This window comes from Zonotrichia albicollis, chromosome 11 (assembly GCF_047830755.1).
Source record: "Zonotrichia albicollis isolate bZonAlb1 chromosome 11, bZonAlb1.hap1, whole genome shotgun sequence".
NCBI classification, from domain to species: domain Eukaryota; kingdom Metazoa; phylum Chordata; class Aves; order Passeriformes; family Passerellidae; genus Zonotrichia; species Zonotrichia albicollis.
In genome coordinates, this window is record NC_133829.1 from 11748116 (window position 1) to 11775458 (window position 27343).

General features: G+C 40.4%; 1 protein-coding gene across 3 annotated transcripts; it reads left to right on the forward strand.

Annotated features, from left to right (window-relative positions):
* Window positions 1-3039: 3039 nt before the first annotated feature.
* On the forward strand, window positions 3040-27307 carry LOC102063582 (tropomodulin-3). Of its 3 annotated transcripts, none has more exons than XR_012582155.1 (11): window positions 3040-3192; window positions 9053-9249; window positions 10608-10764; window positions 17569-17691; window positions 18286-18375; window positions 18911-19041; window positions 19979-20086; window positions 21519-21662; window positions 22004-22148; window positions 23226-23365; window positions 24280-27307. XR_012582155.1 is itself a non-coding variant. In XM_074549352.1 (10 exons), the coding sequence occupies exons 2-10, from the start codon at window positions 9124-9126 to the stop codon at window positions 24309-24311; spliced, it is 1056 nt and encodes a 351-aa protein (XP_074405453.1). In that variant the 5' UTR covers window positions 3040-3192; window positions 9053-9123; the 3' UTR covers window positions 24312-27307. The 3 variants fall into 3 exon arrangements, 1 of the variants encoding a protein (XP_074405453.1); XR_012582156.1 differs by lacking the exon at window positions 3040-3192 and adding an exon at window positions 3206-3296; XM_074549352.1 differs by lacking the exon at window positions 23226-23365.
* Window positions 27308-27343: the final 36 nt, after the last annotated feature.

Here is a 27343-nt window from a genome sequence, read left to right on the forward strand (position 1 = left end):
AACTTAGTGGCTCAGGCTGAAGAGCAATTTCTTGGTTTGGTGGTGGGGTTGAAGCTTCCCTGCAAATGGGTCTCATTCAGCCATGAGACAGAAATGTGGATTTAATTATTGACACAGATCAAAACCTCTTTTGGGATTTAATCTTGGTCTGTAGGATCAGGGCTTGAATGAGTCACTCATAATTATACAAATACTGGGAAAGGGAAATGTATGCTATCTACACAGAGGGAAAGTTAACATTAGGGTGTTTGCTTTTTGATAAACTCATACAAGATTTTTCACTCAGATTTTCCTGTCACGCCTTAAAATGTATTCATTAAGTTGATATGAAAGAAAATTAATCCTCCCATGCTGACTTTCCCATCTGCATGCTTTATATCTGATGACAAATTCATTCCATATCCCTTTCTGTTAAAAATGTAACAATCCTCTGCAAGGAGTATAGGGTTTGGCTGAAGTCAATATTCAGCTCTTCTTTGTGGTTTCATGTTTCTTCCTTCCTTTTACTTCATGCATGGAATTTGCAGTCAAGAAATCAGAAATATGATCAGTTTCTGTTTAAGAAAAGGTGCAGGTCACCTGTATTTACAAGGCATAGCAACAAAACCATACACAGTAAATAGATTAAATGCAGATGTACTAGATAATCTTTCATTCTTCCCAAACTGCAACATTAGAAGACAAATGTATTCAATACAGCTCATGAATCTGAGCTCTATCCCCTGTCTGGGCTGCAGGAGATCCCATTTATGGGCTATGCCTGCTGTGATACATTTACATCAAATGACTGTGGCCACCTGCACTGACCATATTTCCCATGTGTGGGATTTCCCAGGCTGGCACATCTGAGATTGTAGGGTAAGGCTCCAAAGCTCTCATTTTTTCCCTGGCAGAACCTTTGCATAACATTTTGCCCACCTAGCCTTTTGATTAATATTATTTTTATGCGTTTGACCTATTGAAAGAAGTGCAGTGGCAGAGTAAACACCCTAAGGATATAACATAAAAGGGGACAACTACCCTAGAAAAAAATGTACTCCACTCTGGGGGATGCCTTTGAGAGCTGGGATCCTGTGGATCCCAAAACAATGCATTTCCTGGCTCAGCTTTCCTACACCCAGTGACAGTTTGTTTCAAAGGCTCTGTGGTGAATGCAGTGTAGATGTTTGGCATTTTTTCAACTCTGTCTAAACGGGGCTTACTGCCAGCAGGTTGTACCAGTAAATCATTAGCTGGGGCACCCAAAAGCAAGTTTTATTTTGCTAAACTATTTGTAGCCAAAATGTGGTTAGTTGTTACAAAATGTTTGTGGCATTTTTAAAATAAAAAGCCACAGGGGCTGTTGTTTTCATCTGGTTTCCTTATAACACAGCTTGTAAGACTTTGCTTAATTAATTCCTGCTAGAACTGGAGCTTGTCTTCTAGACAACATCTGGACTTGATTACTGTGTGGTGCATGTTTTGATCTCTTCCTTTAAAGACCAGATACTGATCAAATTCAGTGACCTGTAAATAAAACCTCCTGGTTCGACTCCTGATCAGCAAATTTCAGGCCTAGGGTAGAGAAAATAATTTACTCTTGCCCAAATGTAAAATTACTGAATTGGGGAGATACTTAAAAGAAAGCCCTTGAAAGAAAACCAATCTATGTTAGCAGCCTCCATTCGTAAGATGGGTCGATGGTTTAAGCCTTAAAATGTTGGCCAGCAGCATTTCAGCTGGTCAATCCCCAACTATATATGGATTGGAAATTTTTTAGTTGCATTGATTGGATAGGTAATAGGATTTTCTTGGATTGTTTTATAAGGTAAGGTACAGTAAAACATTAAATAACACAATTGTCAAGTCCTCTGTTATTTCATCCAGACTTGCTTCCTGTGAACCATTCTACATCCTTAGCACAAAAAATCCTGAATAAATGCATTTCAATTTAGGCACTGCATTTGCTATGGTAGCAACACTAATAATAAATATCTTATCTGTCCCAGTTAATTTGCAGCAGATATCCAACTAAACCACAACTTTCATTTTGTGGGTGTGGAAGGTGAGACACAGAACAGATGGTATTTGAAGTCTGGGGCCCAGCTGGCAGGCATGCCACAGGAACAGGCTGAAAGGTGTAAGGCATGGCCATGCAAATTCCCTAGGCAGGAAGACATTTCTGTCTCAAACCTCATACTTGGAACCAATAGTCTTCATTTTTACCACATCAGCACTGTGGAGAGTAAGTATAGTATGTTTTAATCAGTTTAGGATTATGTTGCAGGCTTTTTTTCCTGCTGTGCTCAGCTCTGTGACCAGCAGTGAGGAGCTCTGTGCTGCCTCTGCTCTTACTGTGCATGTGCACTGTTTCAGCACCACTGAAACTTCCACTGCTGTCCAGGTCTTCTAGTTACATTATAAACCTTAAAACAACTGTATCCAGAATATTGTTTACTAACAGATGGTGCTTAGTCGGTAGCTGAAACATCCTCAAAATCCTGATGATTAAGCACACACCTAAGCACATTGGGCACCTTGGTGCTCGGATCCCGCCCGCCCGGTGCCAACAGGAGGAGCTCTGGCCCGGAGCTCGCCAGGAGCAGACACGTGTCCCCGTACGTGCTCCGCTGCGGGTCAGGGGGTGACGGGGCCCTGCAGGCCTCTGCGCGGTGCCCTGCCTGACAGCGCACAGGGGAAGCTGCATGCTTTCAACAGAGAAGAAACAAGGTGTGGGCAGAGGAGAAGAGGATCCTGAAGGGGCCAAAGGAAGAAAGAAGCTACAAGAGAGATCTGCAAGGCCGCGGAGGGCTGAGAAGGGTCCCATGAGCGGGGCGGCCCCGGCGCTTTGCCCCGCGAGGGGTAGAACACGGGCGGTGTGCCGTGCGGAGGGGCCGCCACACAGCCCAGGGGCACGGGCTGCCTCACAAGGGACCCCGCGGATCACCTCGATCCAGCGCCCTGCCGGACAGGGGCACCTTGCACAGCCCGTCCAACCTGCCCTTGAGCACCTCCATGGCCCGGGCGGGTACCTGGAGAGGCACCTGGACCGGTATCGGGAGCGGGACCGGCCCCGCGCAGGGCCCGCCGCTCCCAGGGGCCCCGCCCTCACTCACGCGCAGGCGCGGGCGGCTCGGCGGCTCCCGGCGTGCGCGGGGCGCAGGCGCGGCGCCGCTGATCGGGCTGGGCGAGCGGGGAGCGGCGGCCGGCGGGGTGAGGAGAGCGGCTACGGCGGGACGGGACGGGACGGGGGTGCCGGGCGGAGCTGGACTGGGCTCGGGCGGGCAGAGCCCTCCGCCCGCCGCGGCGGGAGCCCGGTGGGTGGAGGAAGACAGGGCTGGGTTGAGCCCGCCCGGCCGGACCCCGGCGGCTCACGGGGCCCGGAGCCCCGCTGGTGCTGGGGAGCGGGGGGTTCCGGCCGGGGCGACGGCGGGCTCGACAGCGGGGCCTGCCCGGGCGGTGGGCACGGGGCTGGGGGAGCTGCGGGGCTGGGCTGGGTGTTCAGCCAGCGCCCCGCTCTGCTGAGCAGCCCGAAGACGCAGAAGTTTTCTGGGGAAACTTCTCCTGTAGAGCTGGTGCCCGTAATGCTTTCAGTTTGCTGCGTGTGTTTCCATGGCTCGCCCCGCGCTCGGCTCCCCGCGCTCGGTGGCGGAGGGATGGATGCCTTTCCGGGGCGGCGTGCGACCGTGCACCGACACCGGGCCGGCGCTCCCCGAGCCCCCCGTGCGGCCCTGCCCGGGGCTTGTCCCGGGAGCTGCACGGAGCTTTCGGGGCCCTGCTCTGAGAGCCTGGCGCTCTGCGGGTCGTGTTGAAATAAGCGATGTTCCAGGGAGGTTGCCGTGTACTTAAAGTTTGCTGCAATGTGTTGGATCAATCCTCATAACTAAAGTTTGGCTACGGTGTCAGGTGTGGAGAGATTGAAAGCAGCCAGTGATGTAAGGGAGGATCTGAAATTGACTTGTACTCAGTTGTTTTCCTGAAGTAATAGAATGGAAATGAATTAAATTTCTTCTGCTGTTCTGTTCCAGGCTTGTAAGTTTCAATAAACATTCAGGTAGCTTGCATCTGAAATTTCTTTTTGACTAAGACACCAGCAGGCAATTCCTCCAGGAGCAGATACTGTATATTAATGGGCAGCAGGTTTCTATTGAAGAACATCCAGGTATTTTCTGGAAAAAGTTATGCCTAAACATCCCTCATCCTAGCCAATTAGTAGCTTCCTGCATGTTGGGAGGGAGAATGGACAGCTGGAGTGGTGATTCGTGACTGAGGAACTTCTTGGGGCTCACTGGGTATGTCTCTTTAGCCCTGCAATGCATTCAGCAACAGGCACACAGGAGTAAGTTTTTATGGGACAATGCCAGCTTGGCAGCTTGGCCATCACTCAGAGCACCCTGTCTGCAGGAGAGCTGTGTCCCAGTTCTGTGTACACTGGATTTATAAAAGAGCAAAGTGGGCTTTGGTTGCAGGTGCCCTCTGATACACAGGAGGAGCTTGCAGGAACTGGAAACACAGATGTGTTCAGATTTCCTTCACTATGGAAGCATCCGCATGGTGTGTGTAGTTACTCTGCAGTAGCTGCCTGTCCCCCACCACTCCCTGCGTCACTGTGTGGACAAATGTGAAATTAGAGAAGCTCCGTTTGCCATGTATAAAGCTCAGTGAATTGTCTCTTTGAACAGAATGAAGCCTTGGGCTTGCTTTTCTAGGAAAATAGCCCAGAATAGTTGTGTGTTCCCGCCTGGAAAACACGGTTTACCCTGAGGAGAAGTGTGGGCAAAGGCGAGCTGCCACCTGCTGCTCCATGAGCCCTGGACTGGGGGATCTCTGCTCCTTCCCGGGGCAGGACAGCCCTGATCCTGTGCCCTACCCCAGCCTGGGGCTTTGGAAGCCTCAGGTGGGTTTCTAAAAGCTTTCTGCTAAGAAAGACATTGGGCTGTTCAGCAGACTTATGAGGCATTACAAAAATATCCCAAGGAACCTGCTGGGATGATGGTAATATTTATATTTACTCATTTTTCTCCTTGCTTTAGTAAGTAAAGATAGCTCTTTCAAGTGCAGTACATTCTTCATAAAGAGCTCTGTACAATCTTGCACACTGGAAAATAGAATTGTTGCCATCACAGGGGTTCCCTGGGGAAATGCTCAGCTTTGGCTGCTCCAAGCAGCTGGGAGGGTCTGGGGCCCTGCGTGGTGCAGGAATGCTGACAGCCCTGCACACCCCCTGCTCCAGAGCCCCCTGCTCTGCTGGGGTCACCCAGAGGCTGGGGGAAGGAGGCTCATGAGGAACAAATGAGATTAAAGTGAGCTCTGACTGTGCTGGCCAAACCCAGCTCAGTTTGTTTTTCATGATGTTGCTTCTATTTTCAAATCCAAGTCACGGAAGCCATTTACAGTGAACTTTAACAACACTGTTGTTTCCTGTGGGCAAGTTATATCTAAAGAGTTTCTCCTGTTTGCCTCCCAAGAAATTATGTTTTTGAATAAAACAGAAATTTCAGGGGGGGTAAGGGGTGGAGTTTTTGAAAGATAATTGGAAGCTTGCTGTTTTTAGAATCTTCTGGTTTTTAAAAATATACTTTCAGAGAGGAAGGGAGAAAAAGTATTTTGACTTGTGCATAAGAAATGTGTGAAAGTTGTTTGTCAGTCTTTCAAGTGGTTATTCAGGTAATGGCATATACAATGACACAAAGTTACTGCTGTTTTCTCATTTCTTTAGTTCTTCATTGATTTCCCAGGCCTGGGATAATGGCAAGTTTTTTTCTCTGTGACGTCCAGCAGAATTTCTGCCTTTCTGATTTTCAGCTTCTCCTCTGCTTAACAAACAGGGAATTGACATTTGATGGACTAGAAGTGATGGCTTTCTTTCAGTTTCTCTAAATGTGACTGTGAAGTTGCTGGAGTGAAGAACTTCATGTTACAGTTATATATCTGAGAAAGAATATTAACTCTTTGGACTTTTATGCAATGTTTTCATGGTAAAGCTAAGAAGGATACTTGAAAGTAAACTAGCTGTGCTCATGAAAAAAGGGCAAAGTATTTGCAAAGCCAAAATTGATGGTTACAGTTTTTCCCATGATTTTGCATTAAGAACACACATATACATATCTATATATATATATGTGTGTGTATATATACTGTGCCACAAATATACTCAGGCCAAGTAACTGCTCCTTCTAAAAGCTTGTAGTTTGTTATGCATGTGTCTATGCTGAACTGCTACAGCAAGTGATGGAAAGCAAATAGAGCACTAAGTGTGTTTAATGGGAGGTGAAAGGCTTGTTTGATTAGATTAGGGCTTTAGCTGGCCTTTATGCCCTTTTTAGGCAATGAGAATTCCTTACACTATGTTTTAAAACCTGATTTTTAGCATGTTGTATGCAAGTGTTGTATATGGTGTGTTTGCTTTTGTAGGGAATGTTTGAGAGTCGTTGCCAGGCAATCTCAGTGTGCTCACCAGTGCTACCATCATACAACCTAAAGGTGTCTCACATTATTTAAAAAAAAATCCCTGATAGGTATTAGAAAATATGTCCAAAACTCTTTAAATTTGTATTTCCCAGGCCTCAGTTACAGAAACTGGGTTTTTTTGTTCTGCTGCTTTATTTTTCACTTTTGTGTGTGTTTGTGTGTGTGAACGCTGTACCTGAGGGTTTGCCTTGACTTCTTTGGTTGTATACAAACAAGTGAGACTAAGGGCTGTGACCTGAAAATTAATGAATGTATTACAAAGGATGAGTAGTTTTCCAATACAGAATATCCCAATGCAGTAAATAAAATGTAATTAATTCTGGATGACAACATTTTGTGGCAATTAATGGAGAGGAAAAACAGATGATGTTGATGAAGATAATGTATGGTTATGCAGTGCAAGTCTCTTTCAGAGTAAGGGCAGCATTATTCTGCAGCTTACTAACCATTCTGCTCCTTATAATTACCTGTTAAAACTGCACCTTTTAATATTTGAATGCAAATGGACATGCAGAAATGTGGTAAATAGCAGTGTCTTGGTGCAGGGCAGCCTGGTCACAAAGAGCAATGTGTAATGAGCTGCAGGAAATGTTTTTCTCCTGTGATCCTGTGTAATGGCTTGAACTGTAAGGAAGGGCAGAACATTAAGGCTCCAGGAATGAGAAGTTCACATGCAGATTGTGTGGCATCAGCTAATTGTCCATCAGCTGCTTGCACCTGGAGAAACAAATACTGCCAGACTATGAAAACTGTAGGAGGTGGCTCTCTGGGCCACAGAGTCACTCCTTTAATTACTTTTGGAACTTAGGAAAACATAGGTGTGCTACTCTCTGCATTTTCTGCAGCCAATAACTTGGATGGCCCTAGCTCTGTAGCCTTTTGCAAAAGGCCTGGGCTCTTGCAGCATGATTTGGTTTAGTTCAGAGGAAGCCAGAGTTCTTTTGATGTAATTTACCACAAAAAGCAGAATTCCTCCTTATGTTTGAGAGATCCTTACGAAGGTCAGCTTTGGTCCCATCAGTGTCAACTGTAGTTCACAATAAAGCTCTTCTGTTCGTTTCTTAAAAGCAATAATTTTTTAAAAGCAGACATCCTGAAAATAGCTGAATATATTCCTCATTCAGGTGTATATGTTGATAGGACCTGGAAATTCACTGTTCTCGCAAAGGCAATTGTTAAAACCAGGTTAATTTTACAGGTACACTTGACTGAATGGTGTGGATGAACCTCTGTGTGCTCAGGTCTGTTCAGTGTCTCTGAATTAAAATGTCACCATATGTAACTGTGGCAGCCAGGGAGACCTTTCTGGATGTAAACAACTGAGGTGGAGGAATCCTGTGTGAAGGATTCCCTGGTATAGCATGTATGTATATACAGCCTGCCTTTTCCTGCTGCTGAAGAGGCAGGGACTAAATTGATCTGGTTTTGAAGGACACTGTAAGTGTGGATTTGAAGCAATGCACTTGTATTTATGGTGTGAGCATCTGTCCTCAGATAGGGGCTACTGGAGAAAAAAATATTTTTACTGTGTGCCTGGCCTGTGTTGAGTATTTCAGTACAGCCAAAACAAGGGTTTAAGGAGACTAATGAACAGGAATGTATACATTTAGCTTTTGCTTCCCAAACGCCTTATGGACTCTTGCTTATTTACAGAGACTCATCACAATTACCTTTTCTTTGTCTGTGTGGTCAGCTTCAAGCGAGAATTTGGCTGAACAAAAGGAGAGTCCTAGAACTTGTTTCAGAAAAATGAGAGGAAACAGCTTGTCTGCTAGAACACTGATGGGATTAACTGTTTTTTCCATCAAAAATTGTGGCTGTTAGAAAAGATGTTCCCTGCCCTCTCCTTGTCAGTGAGAAGTGCTGTAGAGACTGTACATTTTAAAGGACCCTGGTTTCCTCTAAATATAACATTTAGTGACCAGCTTATTCTTTATTTTTTTTTTTATTTTTTCTTTTAAATTTCAGGGTTTTTATGGTCATAGGATTGACTGGAGTGCTGCCACTTAGAAGCTGTATTTCCTATGCTTTTCATCAAGCTATTGTAATTTTCCTTGGACAGAACAGAATGTTGTTTTAATGGTAGTGCTATAATTAACTTGGAGGCAAACTTCCTTTGTTTCCTCTGTAGGTAATATGCAAGGGTATGAGTCAGTAATAACCAATTACCTTGTTTATAGGAAGTTATCCTGAAGTGCCCTTGAACTGCTGTAGCAACAATAAATGTGGAGCATCTTAACTCTTTTTTTGGCTTCATTATGTGTAAAAAATTAAGGTGTTAAACTGGACTCATAAATGGTGGGATCACCTCTCTCCTGCCCTGCTCTGTGGGAATTATGGCTTTGGTGTTCTTGTCAAGAGGATTGGGTATTGAGTTTGATTTGAAAATAGATATAGCTTAATTAGATATAGTTTGATTACTGATGGACGAAGGCATGGTGGGACGGTGAAGAAGCACAGCTTCCAGGTGCTCCTTGTCAGCTGTTGAGTAACAGGTACCAGCACTGGGTGACAAAGCTTTCCTTTCACAGATGTACGTTGAGGCTGAAGGTGCTTTGTGGTTGGGATAGTTACCTTAACTCTGCTTATTTCTTTTTTAAAGTTTTTCACAGATCTGGATAAGAACTAAGACTTGGCTTTGAAGTGCTTGAGCAACTTGCTACTGCCCAAGTCATGACGCTCCCATTTCGAAAGGACTTGGACAAGTACAAAGATCTGGATGAGGATGAAATTCTTGGCAAACTTTCGGAAGAAGAGCTGAAACAACTGGAAACTGTTTTGGATGATCTTGACCCCGAGGTAGGCATTAGCCAAGGAAGTTTTATTTTTTTTCATTTGTTCCATTACTAGTCTAAAATGAATTGAGACTTTGTACAATATAATTTGTACAGGGTTTTTTTCATAGCCTGCTGATGATTTCACAGATATATATGTGTATATAGTGCTTATTTCCTGTTTGCAAGGTGGACAACTGCAGCCAAGGAGACATAAGGAGGAGCTTTCCGGGATTGATTTATAAATAAGAATTGCTGTTGTTCATGTTCTTGAATAGAAAGTTTATTTAGAAAGGCCTGTTTAACTTCCCTGTTTCCAGTGCTGTCTGGTAAACAGCCCTTTTGCATCCATGTTTGTTTATTACTTCTGCTGTGGAGTTTGGTGGGAATAGGAGGATGCCAACTTCTTCTAATGAGTCCTGGTCCTGTATCTGGTAGCTTATATCTATTCCTGTCCTCATGCTGACTTTGTGAAGAGAAGACAAGTAATTGTTAAGCTCCTGAATTATGTCAGCATGGGATACTGAAAAAAGAATATTACAGCTTTCTGCTGCAAAGTGCTGAGTTGTCCTCTGCAGATATTGGAGCTAATTTCAGACTTCAAGATTTGTGTTTTCACCTCATGGTTCTCTCTGGTTTTGCTGTAATAAAACCAGGATTAGTTTAATCTTGATGTGCAGGGATCAGTTCAGAATATTATGATCATGAACATGATTATGTTTTGTTGCACTGCAAGGTGTTACTGATACGTTAAATGCCTTTGACTTTATGGATGTTTTAACAGAGGAGAACTGGCAGAAGGGACTGGTTGTCTTTCATGGCAGTCAGAATTCCTATACATTCTGGTCATGCTGTACTAACATCCTTTTATTTTCTCTTTGTTGAAATATGTTGATATTAGCAAAGAAACATCCCACCTTGAGTCAGGTCAAAACCAGAAATACTGTGTTAAAATAATAGTGGAGTCAGTTGTCTTAAAGACTTAAAATCACATGGATGTAAGTGACAGAGGAAATAGTCTCTTGCTGAATGTCTAAACTGTAAATAGCTGAGTTTTATTTAGTACTGCTCATTTAAGCAGTGCTGATTCTAGCAAAGAAATGCAAAGCAACTGGCAAATTGAATGCTGGGAGCTATTGCACTTAAAGAATTGCTCCTATCCTCCTGAGAGCACAGTGTGCTGTATTTTCATTATATTCTCCACGTCTAGATTACCTTGTGTCCTTCCCTCCCAACAAAAAGGAAGTTGGCAGGGGGATCAAAGATTGCCTACAAAAGATGATGTATCAGGGCTGAACTCACAGGGAGTGAGGAGGAAGTGGGAAATGAAACTGAGCAGGTGCTCAGGCAGACTTTGTGAGCTGTGCTCCATTTGTTTTGCAGAACGCGCTGCTGCCCGCAGGCTTCCGGCAGAAGGACCAGACTGCCAAGAAGGCCTCGGCTCCCTTCGACAGGGAGCGGCTCCTGGCATACCTGGAGAAGCAGGCGCTGGAGTACAAGGACAGGGAGGACTATGTGCCTTTCACAAGGGAAAAGAAAGGTAACAGCACCCCTTCCCATGTGAGTGATTGTGAAATCTCTGAAGTGAAGGAGCCAGAACTACTGTGAACCGAATTTGGTTGAAGCACTGGAAGCTGTAATGCTTCTAACTCACAGCATTTCCAAAGGCTGCTGCTGTGCAGGGCCAGGAGGTTTCCTGTTCAGGCATTTGTGCTGCTGGGGCTGGTGTGCTCTTTGTGTGTAGCACAGGAAGGAAATAAGACTCAGAGATTTTATCATAGATTGCAAAGTTCTGATGGGCATGATATCCTCCAAAGTAAGAGCTAACTTTGATTTATGTCAATAATGACAAGTGCTGTCATGGTGCCTGTGGCTTGTGCCTTGTGCTGAATACAGACAGCAACCTTTGTAACCCTGTGTTGGATTGGAGAACTTGAATGATGTTGTGGTAGACAGTAATGTTTGAAGATCGTGTAGGCTGACAAGGCCATACGAGTGGTGTATGCAGTCATGGTGTTTTTCTAGCATCCTTACTAAAGGGTTTAATAAGATTGCATAGTTACTCCTGGCTAATTATATAGTTAACATTACAAGTTTTGAAATCTGGCAGTGGTTTGTGGTCTTTTCTTAAGGGTTTGAAACCCTTTAATTCTACTTAATTCTCTGATGTGAATCATTGCTTATTTCAGAATTGAGTCTTCATTCATCCACTGAGATTGTGTATATGATTATGGGGTCTATTTGGTGAAAATTTTGTTTGAGAAAATGCATTTTCTCTTCCTGTGCCAGATAGTTTTACCTGACAATGCTGGTGCCTCCCTTTTTTCTTGAAGAATAGATAGATTGTGACTTTGCAGTGTGCTGCACCATGTATGAGGGACTTCCTTCACAGAGCATTTTTGCTTTATTTTGTAGTTCAGCTCCCTTTGTGTTGAGAGATAACTGTGGCACTCTTTGCTGACAGCAGAATGGGAGTTTGGTGACTGAACCTTCAGGAGTAACCAAGTGCAGGACAGTGCAATGTATTCACTGTGGAAGGCAGAGGCACCCACAGCAGCAGGGCCCTGGTGGCACCCCTGCTGCTGCCAAGGACCTGTTCATGTTGTGTTCAGCTGTGCCTGGCTCCTGCTGCTCTCCTGACACATCTGCCAGGCTGTGCTGGAGACAGACTGATGGCTAAGAGTGACTGAGTTCAGTATATTTGGGGCTCACAGGTGATTGGGGAATCCTTGAATCCTGTGAGTGAGCTGGGCAAGGAGGATGTGCTCTAACACTGCATTTTCTGCTGACTGCTAGTGCTCCTTTCACATAGATGGCTCTCTAAAGCCAGCTTACGTCTACATGCACATGTAAAAGTATTTGCTTGGGTAGATAAAATCTGTGAGAATCTTGCAGAGAAACAGAAGGGTCCAGCTGTAATGCAGAGCTTGGTTAAGAAAGATCAAATGTCATTTCCTTTATGTAATAAAGTATTACTAAATAGTCTGTCTGCATGTTGCAATGAGTCATACCAGTGTAGTAAAATTTCCTGTATCTCATAAAAAATAGTTGCTGTTTAGTGACTTCTGTCATTTATTTGAGTGCTGTAGGAGAAGAGAAAATAATACAAAAGTGAAATGTAGATTACTTTCATTAAAACTAAACATTCATTAAAACAAATGTTTAGTATCCAAATTGATGCTCTCTTGAGTGGGAAGGAGGCAAGAAGGTCAAGCTCATGTTGGAGTAGGTGAGGGATAACCTTTTCTTTTCCCCTCATGAAAGTATTATGGTGCAAATTTGACCTGCTGTTGCATTTGTTGCCATTTTGCACAAAAATGGCAATTGTAAATAATTTAATCATTTAAGTCAAGAAATTATGATATTGATCTAGATGGAGAACTTGGAAAGGGCATACAGGGTAATTAATACTTGAGTAGGATGCTTTTTGTTATAGAGGGCTTGTATCCTAATGTGTTTTTTGATAATATTAAAACAGACCAACAGACAACTGAACTGGGTTATAATTTTTCACTTCATCTAGAAATGCATGTTATGAAGAAACAATAACAAATTGTGGAAGAAGGGTAGGTGAAAATCTTGCTTGATTTTCCTGTTAATTTAGGAGAAATGTGACAAATATAACCTTCAGTTCCAGAGGTATTGGGAGGAGAGAGATGGATTGAAACTGCAGCTGGTTTTTTTTTGGTGCCATTTGTTGGGTCAGAATTTGCTAAAATATTTCTGTGTCCCTGGCTTGTCTCCTTGCTCTAACTTGTTCCAATTATTCATTTCATGGAGCAAAAGGAGGAAAAATCTACCCTTCTCTTTCCTTTTTCTATTTTAGTAGAACTGATGTCCTGCATGGTGATTTGGTCTGCAGATTTATCAAAGAAGCTTACCCTAGATTAATTTTAAATATCCTGTCTTGCTACTGATTCTGGTAACCTTGTTTTCCTACTAGAGTGTGAAGGAAAAGACTCTCTTCCAGATGCCCCAAGTACCTAAATTTGGGGTAACATGTTATTAAAATATCATTGCTAGTCTTTCAGTGATAGATGATGTAATTGCTCCAGGTCTTTGGAACCTCATTTATTTTGTGCTATGGCATGTGGAAGATCTGAAATAATGTAAAGTGTCCTGCTGTGGTGAAATGAACAATGCTAAAGAAATGCAATGTTTTATCCCTAAATTATACTGTATTCCATTTTCCCAGTGCCTTGATTTTGTTTCTAAAAGCATCCTTAAAAACTTTGTTTTAAAAAACGATTTTAAGGATTTAAGTCACATTCTATTCCAATTAAGTGTTGAACCATACAGTAAACCATTGTTCAATAGATTCATGAGATCAGTGTGGTAAAATTGCAACAGAACTAGCTTTGTCTCAATGTGTGTATGGAAGTATGTCATAAAGATTTCCCAGGGCATACTGCAAGGAGAAGGAGCTCTCATCCAGGCAGTAAAGCAAGGCCTCAGCACTGAAGGCTGTTGCCCTCAAGTGTGTTCCACTCATCTGACAGACTCTGACCAATGCTCCTCCTCCTCCTCCTGGAACAGCAGAAGAAGACAATTATTGCTGCTGAGATAAAGACATATCTGAGATAGTAATGCACTTTGTGCTGTATAGTGCAAGGCATGAGCTAAGTGCTGTGTAAGCAAAGCTTTGCCTTTCCAGCCTTTGCACTCTTCTAATTGTGGCTCTCTCTTCCCTTTGCATTCCTGCTGGGGTGTGTTTGTTCTATCTAGATTTACAGTTCATGTAACCTCTGCTTTAGGCTTGGTTTGGTTTTTCCCCTTCTCTGTCACCCAGAAAACAGTGAAACTGCAGCTGAAACTACTACTGAAACTAAAGCTCTTCTGTTGGCACCCTGCTCAGTTGTTGCTCCAGATCACCATTGCCTTCTGTTGCAGCAGGATTTGGGATGCTGTGTTATTTGTTTGCCATTCAATCATTCTCAAGTCTTTAAAGGAAGTGTGTTACATGTTGTGAAGTGAAGCTAATATCCTGTAGGATATTTGCAGAAGCAGCTTGTCAAATTGATATTCTCCATACAAGAGCACTAGAACAAAATAACATGTGATACTCCAGCTTTAATGTAAAACAGTTTTCTAATTTACTGCTCTGTGGCCTGTAATCAGATCAGATAGCAGATAACAGCTCTGCTTCTGCACTAGGACATTGAGGAACTCACTTGTAAGTTGAATTAGAAACATTAGTATGAAATTGTGCTTACAAGGGAATTGATAAACCTATGTCTGTTACATGCTACGAACTGGAGATTGATGAAGTGTGGATTAGATAAATTTCTGAACTAAGCAAAGTTAAAGGAACACAAGATGTAAGGAATGCATCAGATGTTGCTCACTTCTCTTCATGAGGCCTGTGATGAGAAAAGCTTGTATTCAGATGTCCTCAGGTAGCACTTGATTTGTTTTTCCAAATGGAGTACCCTAAAAGTGGAATTTAGACTTTCTTCTGCTGTGCTAGGTGTGGCTGCCTGTTAGTGTGGGGTGTGTGAGAATAGTACCAGCAATGTGCAGTGCATGGCCCCACTGAACAGACCTGATTTCTGCAAGGTACTGAGTCCCACCTTAAATCCTGTGCATCTGTGTGGGAAATGTCCAGGGCACTTCCGTAAACACCATCCAGTGTTCCTGCCTTTAGAGCAATGCAGCTGGGTGGAACTTGAACTGAAAGTTCATTCTGCAGCAGAGGAGGCCTCTGACTTAATCCTGGATGTGCATCATCCAGCATGTAGCTGAAAGACATGGAACACCTGCCTGTATGTATTACAAAAATGATGTGAACGTCCCTGAAATTTGCCTCTTCATGTTGTATTGCTTCATCTTTGCATTATCCTGGCTGGCTGTAAGGGAGCGGTCATGTTCCTTCATGTAATCAAATCCCTGCTATTTGGAAATGTTCCACTTGAGGGCCAGGCAAGCTGCACAGATGTGTAGTGGTTTTTGGTTTTATTTAAAGCTTGCATTAGGAGGGGGAAGGGACTTGCTGAACTCTATTGGCAGCAGGCCTGGAGTGAGATCACTGTCCCCAGAGACACAGGGGTCTTACCCTTCTGGAAGTAAGTTCATTGCTAGAAGGGAGTGGGGAAGGATCTACTTTTGTATGTGCATTGTAAAACTCTGATTTCTGTTCTAGGACAAAAAGAAGCCAGTGAATGAGAAATTATATACACAAGGGTGTGACTTGCTTTATAACAAAAACTGCTCCTGACCCAGCTCATGTGACTGGAGTTGGCTGCAGTGAACATTTCTGGAGGGCAGTGGCTTTCAACATTTTTACTTTAGTAAAAACTGATTATACTTCTCACTCTCTTTAGGTTTTCTAAAGAAAGGCACGTATGGATAAGTTTTTATTACTCTTAGGAAGCAAATATTTGAACCAGACATTTCTAACCTATGAATTTAAGAATTACTGAACAGCAACATCAGGAAAAGTAGTTCTCTTTTCATGAGCACTGTGGGATGAATTAGAAGGATGAATCAGGTTAAAATACATTTTTTTCAAGCTGCTTTTAATTGAGGTTAATTTATTTTTCCTGGTCTCTTCCTGCTGCACTGATGCTGCAAATAGGATGGCTGAACTAAGGCTCAGGTGCTCGAATCCCACTGTCCTCCTTCCTTGTACTCCAAAATCCTCACATTTTTACTAGCCCGTATTACTGAGGGAAAAGAACACAAACATAGCTGCTGAAAGGCTTTAGATCATGTGTATACTGCTCAGAGTGTTTCATGGATTGGTGAAAAGCTTGTCAAACATTCTCTTCTCTAAACTACAGTTTAACTTAAAGGTTAATCTCTCCCCAGTAGGTGATGCTGGTAAAATAAAATTATAGAAATGCATTGCATCATTTATATCAAAACAACCTGAAACAATTGCTACATAAGCCTTCAATTTATGAAGAAGAAATGTATAATTTCTGAAGGTTTTCTTTTAATCCTGAATCACCAACAATTTCTTTTGCACTGTCCATCAAATCTGAGGTAATGAATGTCAGCTGTACTTAACTACTGTTTGGAATCAGTAGAGTTATGTAAGGAAGTTTGTTTTCTGCTTCTAAATATGGATAATGACCATTTATACAAGTTTCCAAAGAGATAGCAACCCAGGAACAAAGATACCGTGTTGCTAGCAACAGCTCTTGGTCATCAGACTGTGTTGTCAGAGAAAAACCTGGTGTGCCTCTCTGTAATCTGTGCTAGTAGGAATGCATTCACTTCCTTTAAAAGGAAATGACCACAAACTGCTGTAACCTAGAGAAGATATGGAATACATGATTTTGGGTTTAGTGATGCTAAACTCCACCTACTAGCACGGTAACTGAGACATTGGGACTGCGATGATTCCTCTGTGGAAATACTTTTTATAGCTATGGGTATGGCAGAGGGTGGGCTCCTGAATTAGGACTGAGACTTCATAGGGTGATTATCAACACCACTTCCTACCCCAGGAAATAACAAAAGGGAGCTGGAACTCCTTTTCCATTGCTCTTTCTGCAGATAGCTCAGGCAACTTGGAAGACTTCTTTGTTTGAAGAACCAGTTCTAAACCATTCACAGCTGAACTGTTAGAAAGACTTTCTCATATTCTCATTTCCTACCCTAAAGGTGCATGCAGGAATTATGGTAACTACACAGACCTCTACCTAATTCATGCCTTCTAAAATAAGTTTTCCCAGTACCTGCCTGTAATAACCTAAAGGTTGGTGCAGAATGTAATATTACTCCTGGTTCTTTTGCCATTGAATTTTGATAACCTTTCTAAGTATCATTTTAGAAAACAGTGTCACTGGCAAAGAAATCTACCATGTTTTGGGCTGTTCACAAACCATGGCTTTCTCACTCAGCTTTGGTTTTTTGCTTCAGAACTTAGGTTAACATCTGAAATCAGAAATTTTGTGTATGGTTTAAAAACTGCAGTGAATGGTCAGGTGTGTGATCTCAGATAACTCTGTGATATTCTCTCTCTGACACATTCCCATTGCAGTTCTGCCTGGGACCCTTTTTCCCTTGAGAGGAAACTCAGCTTTCTCTAGTGATACTAAATCTTTCTTACAGTCCTTCTAGACTGTTCAAAATGTATAATCCAGGTCTTTATGTTAACTGTCTAATCCTTAGGAGAAGCAAATAAGGTTGGAATCATGATCCAGACTCCTGGAAATTTATTCTTGTTTATACTCTTTCCTCATCTCTGACTTGCAACAGCAGAAGAATCCTTTATGTTGTCTGTGGTTCTCCTGGTGTTCACTAAATGTAATAAGTATTCTTTAAGAACATAGTATTTGAAACATAAGTAGTGATATAATACAAAGTAACATCAGACTTTCCATTTTGTTTACTCCAGGGAAAATATTTATCCCCAAGCAAAAGCCTGTACAGTCTTTCCCAGAAGAAAAATTCTCTCTTGATCCAGAACTGGAGGAAGCCCTGACCAGTGCCACAGACACAGAACTGGGTGACCTCGCAGGTGAGGATTTTTTGAAGGATGGATGGGCTGGCACATATTTAGAGAAGGAAGATCTATAATTAATGTGATGGTGTATTGATCTGACTACAGGCTGTTGTAGTTGTGATAGAAGCCAGATTATGTTGTTTGCCAGTTTGCTTGAAGTGTTTCGCTTTGTTGATTTGTGATCATTTGTGAGGAAGTTAATTATTTTGGCCTGCAAAAGATTCCTGATGTTTAAACTCAAAACCTTTAAGTCCATTCCTCAGACTAGCTGGGTTTTGCTGTGTATGTAACCGCTTTTTCTTGTGTATAACAATGTTTTTGGATGTGCCTGTATTCCTAAAGCTTCATTTTTGTGATTGAGCTGCACTTTTTAATGTTGGTGCTTGAACCTGGTAAAGTCAGAACTTTCTAAGATGTGAAAGTTAACTAAAATGTCTATAATTAATTATTTTTTCTACTTTTTTCAAATAATTAAGATATTGAATGGGTTTTTGTACTGATAAGTATTGTACAAACATCAGGTTTTGTTATTTGAAGGAACCCTGCATCTGAGCTGAATTAGTCAGGAACCGTAAAAACTGGTTTTTGCTATTTTTTTTTCTTTTTCAGCAATACTGGGAATGTCCAACTTGATAACAAACAATCAGTTCTGTGATGTAGTAGGAAGCAGTAATGGGATTGACAAAGACAGCTTCTCAAGTAAGTGTGTACACAAGTGCTAGAAAAATCAATTCTCTGTACTGCACACAGTTCCTATAGCATTCACCAACATTCTTTTAGACTGTCCAGCCTTAGTCTGGAAATGTGTATGCCCATAACATTGCTAATTGAGTTCTGGCAAGAGTGCAATTGAAATAAATGCATATGCAAAAGAAATATGTGAAATATATACACTAAAGTGTCCTCTGCATTTAAGTCATTTTTGGTGACAAAATAGGCATAAGCATGCATTGTGTGTGTTGGTTCTTAGGTTTTATATTTGTGTTTGTAATTCAACTCCTATGTGCTTTCTGGAAAAAAAAAAGCAGAAAGGCTGTGAGGACATTTGAAATTGAAAAGAATTGAACTTTATGAAAATATGGTCAGGAGAGGATGGTATGCTTTTTTGGTGGGGGAGAGATGTAAATACTGATAAAATGATCTTTAAATACAGGAAATATTGAGTATGTGTATAATTTATTCACAATGAATGTGTGCAACTTGTTTGATTACATTTAAATGCCTTTCTTTTCAGATATAGTAAAAGGTGAAAAAATGTTGCCTGTTTTTGATGAACCACCAAATCCTACAAATGTGGAGGAGACACTGCAAAGGATTAAAGATAACGATTCTCGTCTTGTTGAAGTTAATCTAAATAACATTAAGGTAATTACATGAAGGCTGCAGTAAATATGCTGTTTTTTATCAGTAGAAGACACTTTTAGCTGCAAAACTGTCTAAGAGAGCATGATAGGCTTATTCTAAGTACAGCAATCTTTCTGCTGAATGTTGCAGTGTGTATAAGCTCAGAACCTGCAGCTAAACCAATAAGCCATCTTGGTTTCTCTTGCCAAATGTGTATTTAAAAAGTCTTAGAGTTTCTCACTGCCAGCCCAGATTTCTGTTGCTGCCAAGCTGGCAGCAGTTCCAGCAGCTCATTATCATGGAGTTAACTACTTTGCTGAATCCTTTGTCCTTGATGAAGCAATGTGCCCTCAGTTTCTATTGCAAGTAAAGGGATATTTGTGCCTTTAATCCTTCTGATTCTTGTACAAAAGGGCTGGTGGAAGTTAGGGCAGCTTCTGCTCCTAAGTCATATGTAAAAACACAGTTGTGTTTTTACACATGACAAGCTTTTGTATATTTGCTTGAAAGAAACCAGAACTGCAGCACCCCTGACTTGCAGTGCAGACACCAGAGACAGCCTTGCCAGCAACCAGGGCTGCTTGTTCCCCTTACTAAATTGGGGAAATAAAACCCATGGTTTAAGAATACTGTGTAACAGGTACATGCTAGCCAAAGTAACTGCTTAAAAAGGCAACAGATACAATAAACTGAGATATTTGCTACCCTAATTAATTCTTTAAAATTATTCCTTTTAAGCTTGGTTGCTACTGTTCCGTATAAATGATTGCTTTATAGAATTGGTGACTCCTGCAGCCATTGCATCTTAGGGTAGGTCTTCACTGTGAGACTGCTGGAGACCATGGTGGTTAATATTGTAGGGCATTTTGCTGTAAAGAGAATAAGATGGTGGGAGAAGTTGGGGGGAGGGGATAAACTTGTGTGTCTCAAGAGAGTGAAATGCTATTTTTAATTCAAGAACATACCAATTCCAACACTGAAAGAATTTGCAAAAGCCTTAGAAACCAACACACATGTGAAGAATTTCAGCCTGGCAGCCACTCGAAGCAATGATCCTGTTGCTGTTGTAAGTACTCTCAATAATAGCTTTAAGTGGGGTGCAAGGGAAGTTAGGATGGAAAGGCAATGGTAAGGGATTGAATTTAACCCAGTTTAAATGATCAGGAATAAAAATGTTTCCATTCTGCTACACTGTAAATTATGTTTTCTTTAACAAACCTTTGTTGTATCTAAGTTGGTAAATGATTACTAGTGATTTAATATGCAGCAATGCTTGAGATGTGTGAGGGAGAATTCTTTATTCCAGTGCCTTTCCCTTATTTTTCATTTTGCTAACCTTCTTCCTTTTTCCCTTTCTTTCCTAGTTGTTTCGTGCCTGCTGTTCATTCCAGTAGCCAGTAGTTCATTCAAAATTAATTTGCAGGAAGCACATTTGAGGACTTAAAAAAAACACCTGTAATATTTTTCAACTAACTAGAGTTTTAGTTGAATTTGTAAAATACTTGTTTCTTTATCTCCCTGCTACCAAAAATTGACTTAAAATATTGGTATAAAAAGCATAATATTAGTCAAAATATCTAGCTTGAAACTTAAATATAACTTATTGTCAGGTTGTTTTTTTCTATGTTGAATTAAAGCTGTACCTTATTTAATTACAAATAAAGACTTAAGAAAACAAAACTAATTGTTTTGCCAGGACAATCCTTTGCACTTGTTTTAAATTCAAATTAGAAAAAAAAGCAACTAGTTTGAAAGACTCCATTAAATGAACAAATGAGCATTTGAAAGCTTTGGGTTTGGATCAATTAAAAAGTTTCTTTTCAGCAGAACTAAAACATAATAAAAATCCATAAAGGCCCCTTTCCTCAGGTGTGTTTTTGTTGCATTTTTTGTATTGTGACTTGGTAGAAAAAAAATTCAGAGTTTTTCTGCCAGTAAACTCAGTGGTTAGCCATTCCTGTTTTCTTCCTTTCTCAGAAATAACATCAGTTATAAAAGTGCCTTTAGCTACATGCTGCTACTGTGCTTAGAGCTTTGAATTTTACCTTTTCCTACCAAATCTGTAGACAAAAGCACTTTCCAAGTCAGATCTCCTGTTTACAAATTAACCATATCTAATTCTCCTCTCAGTTGACTAATGCCCTTTCTTTGGCCTTTGCTTAGCAGCCTGCATTGCTCGTTGTGTGCTGTGAAGGCTTACAAAATGGAACTGGTCCAATATGCTAATTTCAGACCATTTATATTCTATGTAGCTTTTTAGTTTGTAACAAGATAAAGACAGGCCTTCTCTTGACTGAATGCTACTTAAGAAGGAAATGTAGATAATGCCTGGCTAAAGAGTCATCTCAGTCTCAGTAAATGAAAGCTTGCAAAGTTACACATTGCATCTCTGAACTTGGTGGTTCCATGGAACTAGTTAGTGGAAGTGGTTATTGCTGTGTCCTATGAGGTACTGCAGCAAAATTCAGAAGTTTAATGATGCTTTCTTATATTCAAAGGCTCTTGCAGATATGCTGAGACGAAACACAAAATTAAAAAGTTTGAACATAGAATCAAACTTCATCACTGGAGTTGGAATTCTGGCATTGGTTGATGCACTGAAAGACAATGAAACGTTGACAGAGATCAAAATTGATAATCAGGTAAGTGAGGTGGTGGTGATACCATAGCTAAACCCAGCCAATCCTAATTGACTGAATGTTTTTACAAGACAGCTTGTGATAAACACTTCAAATATTTTATGTTTAATTATCTTAACACCATCAACAGTTGTCCTTAAGATTGTCAGAAGAATCCAGCTGAGGTTGATTTCTGTGCTTCCTTGTGCTTTAAAGTGTACATATGTATTTTATGACCTTCTGCCTATTAGATTAACTAGAATGAAGCCGAGTGTTTATTGACTGATATGGGGAAAGTATTTGGATCTCTTTCAAGATGAACACACCTAAGCTCTGTTGTCTTTGTGTACCTTTTACTTTAACAGAGGCAGCAGTTGGGCACAGCTGCAGAAGTAGAAATTGCCAAGATGCTTGAAGAAAACAACAAGATCCTCAAGTTTGGATACCATTTCACACAACAGGGACCTCGAGCCAGGGCAGCTGCAGCTATCACAAAAAACAATGATTTGGGTAAGACCTGTCATTATTCATTGACTGGGTGTGGGGCACAGGCTTTAAAGGGGTTATTCCCCTTCTCTCTTGACCAAACCAGGATAGCACAAGATTAGTAGATCAGTTTCAGTTTTCTCCTGTGCTTTACTCCTACTTTTTTGTTGCTGCTTGATGTTTTCCGTTTTGTTGCAGGGTGTTCATGAGGTGAGAATTTTTAGCATAGTCTAGAACAAGAGCATTAAAATTTCATGTGAGTTGTGGCAAAGGGAATGAAAACAAGAGTTTTGTTCAGTTGTATTCAGATAAGATTAATTTCCTCTTTAAAATCAGTACTTGAAACTAACAGTGTAGGATGTTCTGTTCAGTGCCAGAATCCAAATGTCACTGGGATTGCTTGAGCAAGGAAACTGAACATATTGTCATGTGACTGGGTAATCTCTCCCTTGGTGGTTCTGTTCATGCACAAGTCGCTGATAGCAGTGGCATCTTTATTTGCTGCAGTCAGGTTTGTTGGAGCTCATCAGTTAGAATCCTAATTAAATGGATCAGTAGAAAAGTGGTTAATAACATAGCATATGAACGGAAATCATTTGTATAATAATGTCAAATACTTGAGGCACTCAGCTACAAAATAATGTCCATCTATTCAAGTGGAACTTCATTTTAAAATTCTATTTAATTAAATCTTTTTGGTTTAGATGCTTTGTGGTAACCTCTCATCAGTGTGAAAAGGGGCCAGGCAGTTTAGTAGTAGTAGTGGTAGTTAAGGAATATATTAGAGGGAATGACACAGGAAATTGGAATTTGGTTTAAAGATCTGATTCCACTCTGAATAAAGGTTAAAGTGGAGGAGAACAGCTCTGAAAGATATGGATGAGTAACTAGACTAGAGCACAGAGAGATAAGAAAGGCACTCAGACACTGCATATCTGTTTCTCAAAATAGATTCTAAACCAGTTGGGTTTTTTATCATAATGCTTCAGGTGTCTCACAGCTTTCTAAGGTTTCCTCTATCAGTATTTCTCTTATTAGTGCTTGACTGTTCAAAATCTATGCTTCTATTGATATCCTGCCTTTTTTCCTTTGCTTTCTTAGTCTGGAGTATGCGAGTAAAAGTTTCTGCAAATATCTTTTCATCTGTCCAGCCCTGAAGCTACAGAGACGGTTACTCTGAGTACCCACTTGGGTATTGAGCACTGAAACCAAGATGTTTGAAGTCTCTAATTTCTCTCTTTGTATGTTCCTTCTACAAAAACTCTACATCTTTTTCTTTTTCCTTGCTAACACTGTGTTGTGCCACTTCTCTGTTCTTTGTGTACTTTTAACTGCATGATTGGAGAAGTCTAGGGCTGGAAATTCTTTTCATCTGTTCTTGCAGTTTGATGAAAGCAGGTATGAATAACTTTTGCCACCTACTTTCCATTGAGTGAATTTGAGAATGCATTGTTTCTTCTTATATAGATGTTTGCTTCACTTTTTTAAACAAAATGGAGATGTCCTTTATATTCAGTCTTTTATGTGTCCTATAAGACTTTTAGTGCCATTTGCTTTGTCTGCACAGAAAAGGGAAACATAATTTGATAGTGTGAAAAGAAAGCATTAAAAATAATACAAATGTTGAGGAAAACTCAAGTCATTCGGTCAGTATCGCATATTCTCAAATCTTAATAACATGTGAGCTTTTAGTTATTTTAATCATAAATTTTTATTGCTCTTGCATTTTCTGACAATTGAATGTTTTTATTAATAAATGGAAAGTTTCAGGCTGTTGATTGTAACATCTGTGTGTGTATAAATTGTGTTAGATATACCATGAAGCACTTGTAGTGTTTCTTTTGAAGCCATGTAAATGAAATTCACCTCTAAAAAACTGCAAAAACTGTAAAAAAAGAATCCTGGTTAAGTCTGCTTATCAGACATAAGATGATTAATGTTTCCCACAAGTCCTTCCTTGGAAATATTTGCAACTGTTTGTGAATAAGGCAATAAGCTCCGCTTATTTGCTTAAATTGCTGTCTAATGCTAAGTGTTAGCTAACTTAATTTATGGTACTTCATGTGACAAAGTAACTGTTCATGTGACAGAAACACAAAAAACCAGTTAAAATGCTAACATAGCAAACCTTCTCTTTCTTGTCTCCTTGCTGCAGTTCGGAAGAGAAGAGTTGAAGGGGACAATTAGCAAAGCTGCTGCCAGAACTGTGGAGTCAGCACGGGCAGCGCCGTGGGCTTCAGCAGCCTTGGACTACACTGACCTGGTTAGAAGGGAAAAGACTGGAAACCCCCTTCCTTTTAAAGCAAAGAATAGAATCACCTGCTGGTATGCAGCACGGTTTTGGGATGGATGGAGACACAGCAACTGTGCCAGTCTCTGTACCATAGGTTTTGATAGGGTTTTTCTAAGAAATTTTTTTTGTATTTCAAGACTTTGGCTGTGCTTTCTACTAAAAATGTAATTGCAAATCAATGGTATAATTGTATGTAGTCAAAGAATGGGACTTTTAAGATGGTTGGGCAGATACTGACCCAGCTGAAATGTTTGTAAGAAAATCTGGGGGTGTGTATTTACCAGGAGGGGTGTGTTGTGTATATTCCTGACAACAATGCTCTAGAGAAAAGGGATTCTTCACCCAGCAGCTGCACTCATGTTGAGCTGTTCAGCTTTGTTCATCTGCACTGAAGAGAAATCTTTTACAGCAATGTTATTTGTAATTCTACTAGTTTATTTTTTATTTGTTCTTGATACTGTAATCAAGTTCAAAGACATCCTTTCAAGCCAAACAAAAATACATTGGCTAAGGACTTGTCCCAAGGAATTAGAGGGACTAATACAAAAATGGAAGCCTTAGAAAATAAGGAAAAAATTCTGGAGTCTTGCAAAACGACAGTTTTTCTGTTACATCTAAATCCTTAAAGTCTTTTTCTAAAGGTCCCATAACTGTATCTTGCTCTGTATCTAAACTGAATACATTTTTAGACTGATTTCATGTGTTCATCAGCATTATTTAGTTTATATTCTTTGTTTAAAAATTGTTATCTACATTCATAAGTATCAATTTCTCTAGAAGTAATGGACATTCATATTTAAAATTCTGCATAACTATAAGGAAAAGCAGCCTTAACTGTAAGACCACTGGCCTAAGTTACATTACATTAAGCTATTTGTACTTCATACAAATCCAACAGTTTTCAATAATGAAGTAACACTTTTAAGAAAGGGTTTTTCCATTCTGTATCTGTCTTGATGTTGAAACACTACCTAAGACATGCAAAACCAAACCAATATGTAGTGTCAAGTCTCTAGGGCGTAGTCATTGTTGAAGTGTTTAAAGTTCTGTAAGCAAACTAATAAGGCAACAAGAATCACTTCAACTTCTGTACATAATCACAGTACACTTGAAATGTGCAAATCTAGAAACTTTTGGGTGTAGGTCTGTTTGGACTGTCTTGTACTAGTTTGCTTTGAGTTCGCAAAAATGTTCTACAGGACTGCTTGGCTGTATTTATAGCAACAGAGAATTCAACTGACAACTGTTTTCATCCAAAGGTCATAATGTGGTGAGCATTTATGTGTAGAAAACATATTGGACTGAGAATTTTGCATCAGGTTGTATATACTGTAAAAACAGAGCAAGTCTCTGACACTGTGCCCACACTGTAATTTGCTGCAAGTCTTGGTTTGGATCTTTAAAGACAGACTTTATTCTGGAGGTGTTTTACTGCAACTGTACAGAGAATTTTGAACTATAGTGCCTTTAGTGAGGTTGTATATAACTGGTTTATACTCATGGAAGAACTTTTTTTCCCTCTACTTTTAGATCAGTGTTTTATTAGAATTACAAATAAATATGTGCTCTGAAAACCAAGTTGGAATCAGTTCAGTTAAAACCAAAGACTACACTTACTGTAACCTCACAACAACACGTGAAGTGTTCTGATGAGTAACAAAAAGGGCTTCTTTTCGTTTGGGGTTTTGTAAATTTTCAGGAACCTTTTAGATTTTGAAATAAACTTTGAAATAGTTCTAATACAATATGCATACAATCAGAAGTTAAGTGTATTTTTACAGACAGACAGTGCTGTACAAAGATGGCCAAAGCATGCCATGTGCTGAGTTGCCTAAAGCTGCACTTTACTTTTGATTTGCTAGCACCATTATCATTTTGTGTCAAAAAACAGGCTGTAATGTCTTCCTTCCTTTGTTGAAGGGCTGCATATTCACAGAATCTATTCATTTATTGGGATTCTATGATGACTTGTTATATCACTACCTAAAAAGATTAGGCAGTTATCTCCTACTTGAAAATGAAGGAGAAAACTGAAAGTCTGGATTATGGAAATAATAGTCCAAATCCCTTTCCTGCTTTTACTTAATCAAGTTTGGCTGTTTTAATTATTATATTCCAATCAAAGGCAGAGCCATTTAAGTTTCAGCTCTCAGCTGTCCTGTCACAAATGATAGTTAAATGGTTTAACTCTGTAGACAACAGCTAAAAATTTGACTGCTTGTGACTTTCAGGACAGATACCTGACAGGCTGGGCATGGAAAACAAATTTTTTCAATCAGAAGGGTCTAATCATCCACATTGTTGCAAGACCTTTAGTGTGGTGCATGGAACAGTTAACAGCAATCACTTTTGTGCCTGCAGTGTGTATCCTTTTTGGAATAAATGAAGAAATTCAGTCTGCAGCCGGGAATCTTCAACAGTCTCAACAAACAAAGTGAGCACTGATGTAATGCCATCGAGTGAGATCCTGTGTATGATTTCACTGATTGTGAGTGCAGGGGTGGTATTACTGTGATAGCCAGTTACCATAAACACAAGGGCTTTTTCTGAAAGAGATACTGTTTTCTGTTTTCTTACTGATTGTTTTTCCTGCTTAATGCAGAAATCAAATGACTGCATATGTTGATTCTGTTGGTTCCAAGCTAAGCATGGAAACATAATATTTCAGAGCAATTACCTATTTACTCTTGTATTTTAAAGAAATAGCCTCACTCTCTCTGCAACTTGAGTAATCCTGCGTTTGTAAGCTACAAACGAGCAAGTGTTCGAGTTAGATTTCCATTGGGGAAGCAGGTATTGAGTATTTTAGCATATCAGCACTATAAGCTGTCAGATTGTAAAACAGTTACTAATCTTTGGATGATTAAAGTACTGTATTCTTGTTGTGGCTTCGGGGTTTTGTTTGTTTGCTGTTTTTAGTACTGTA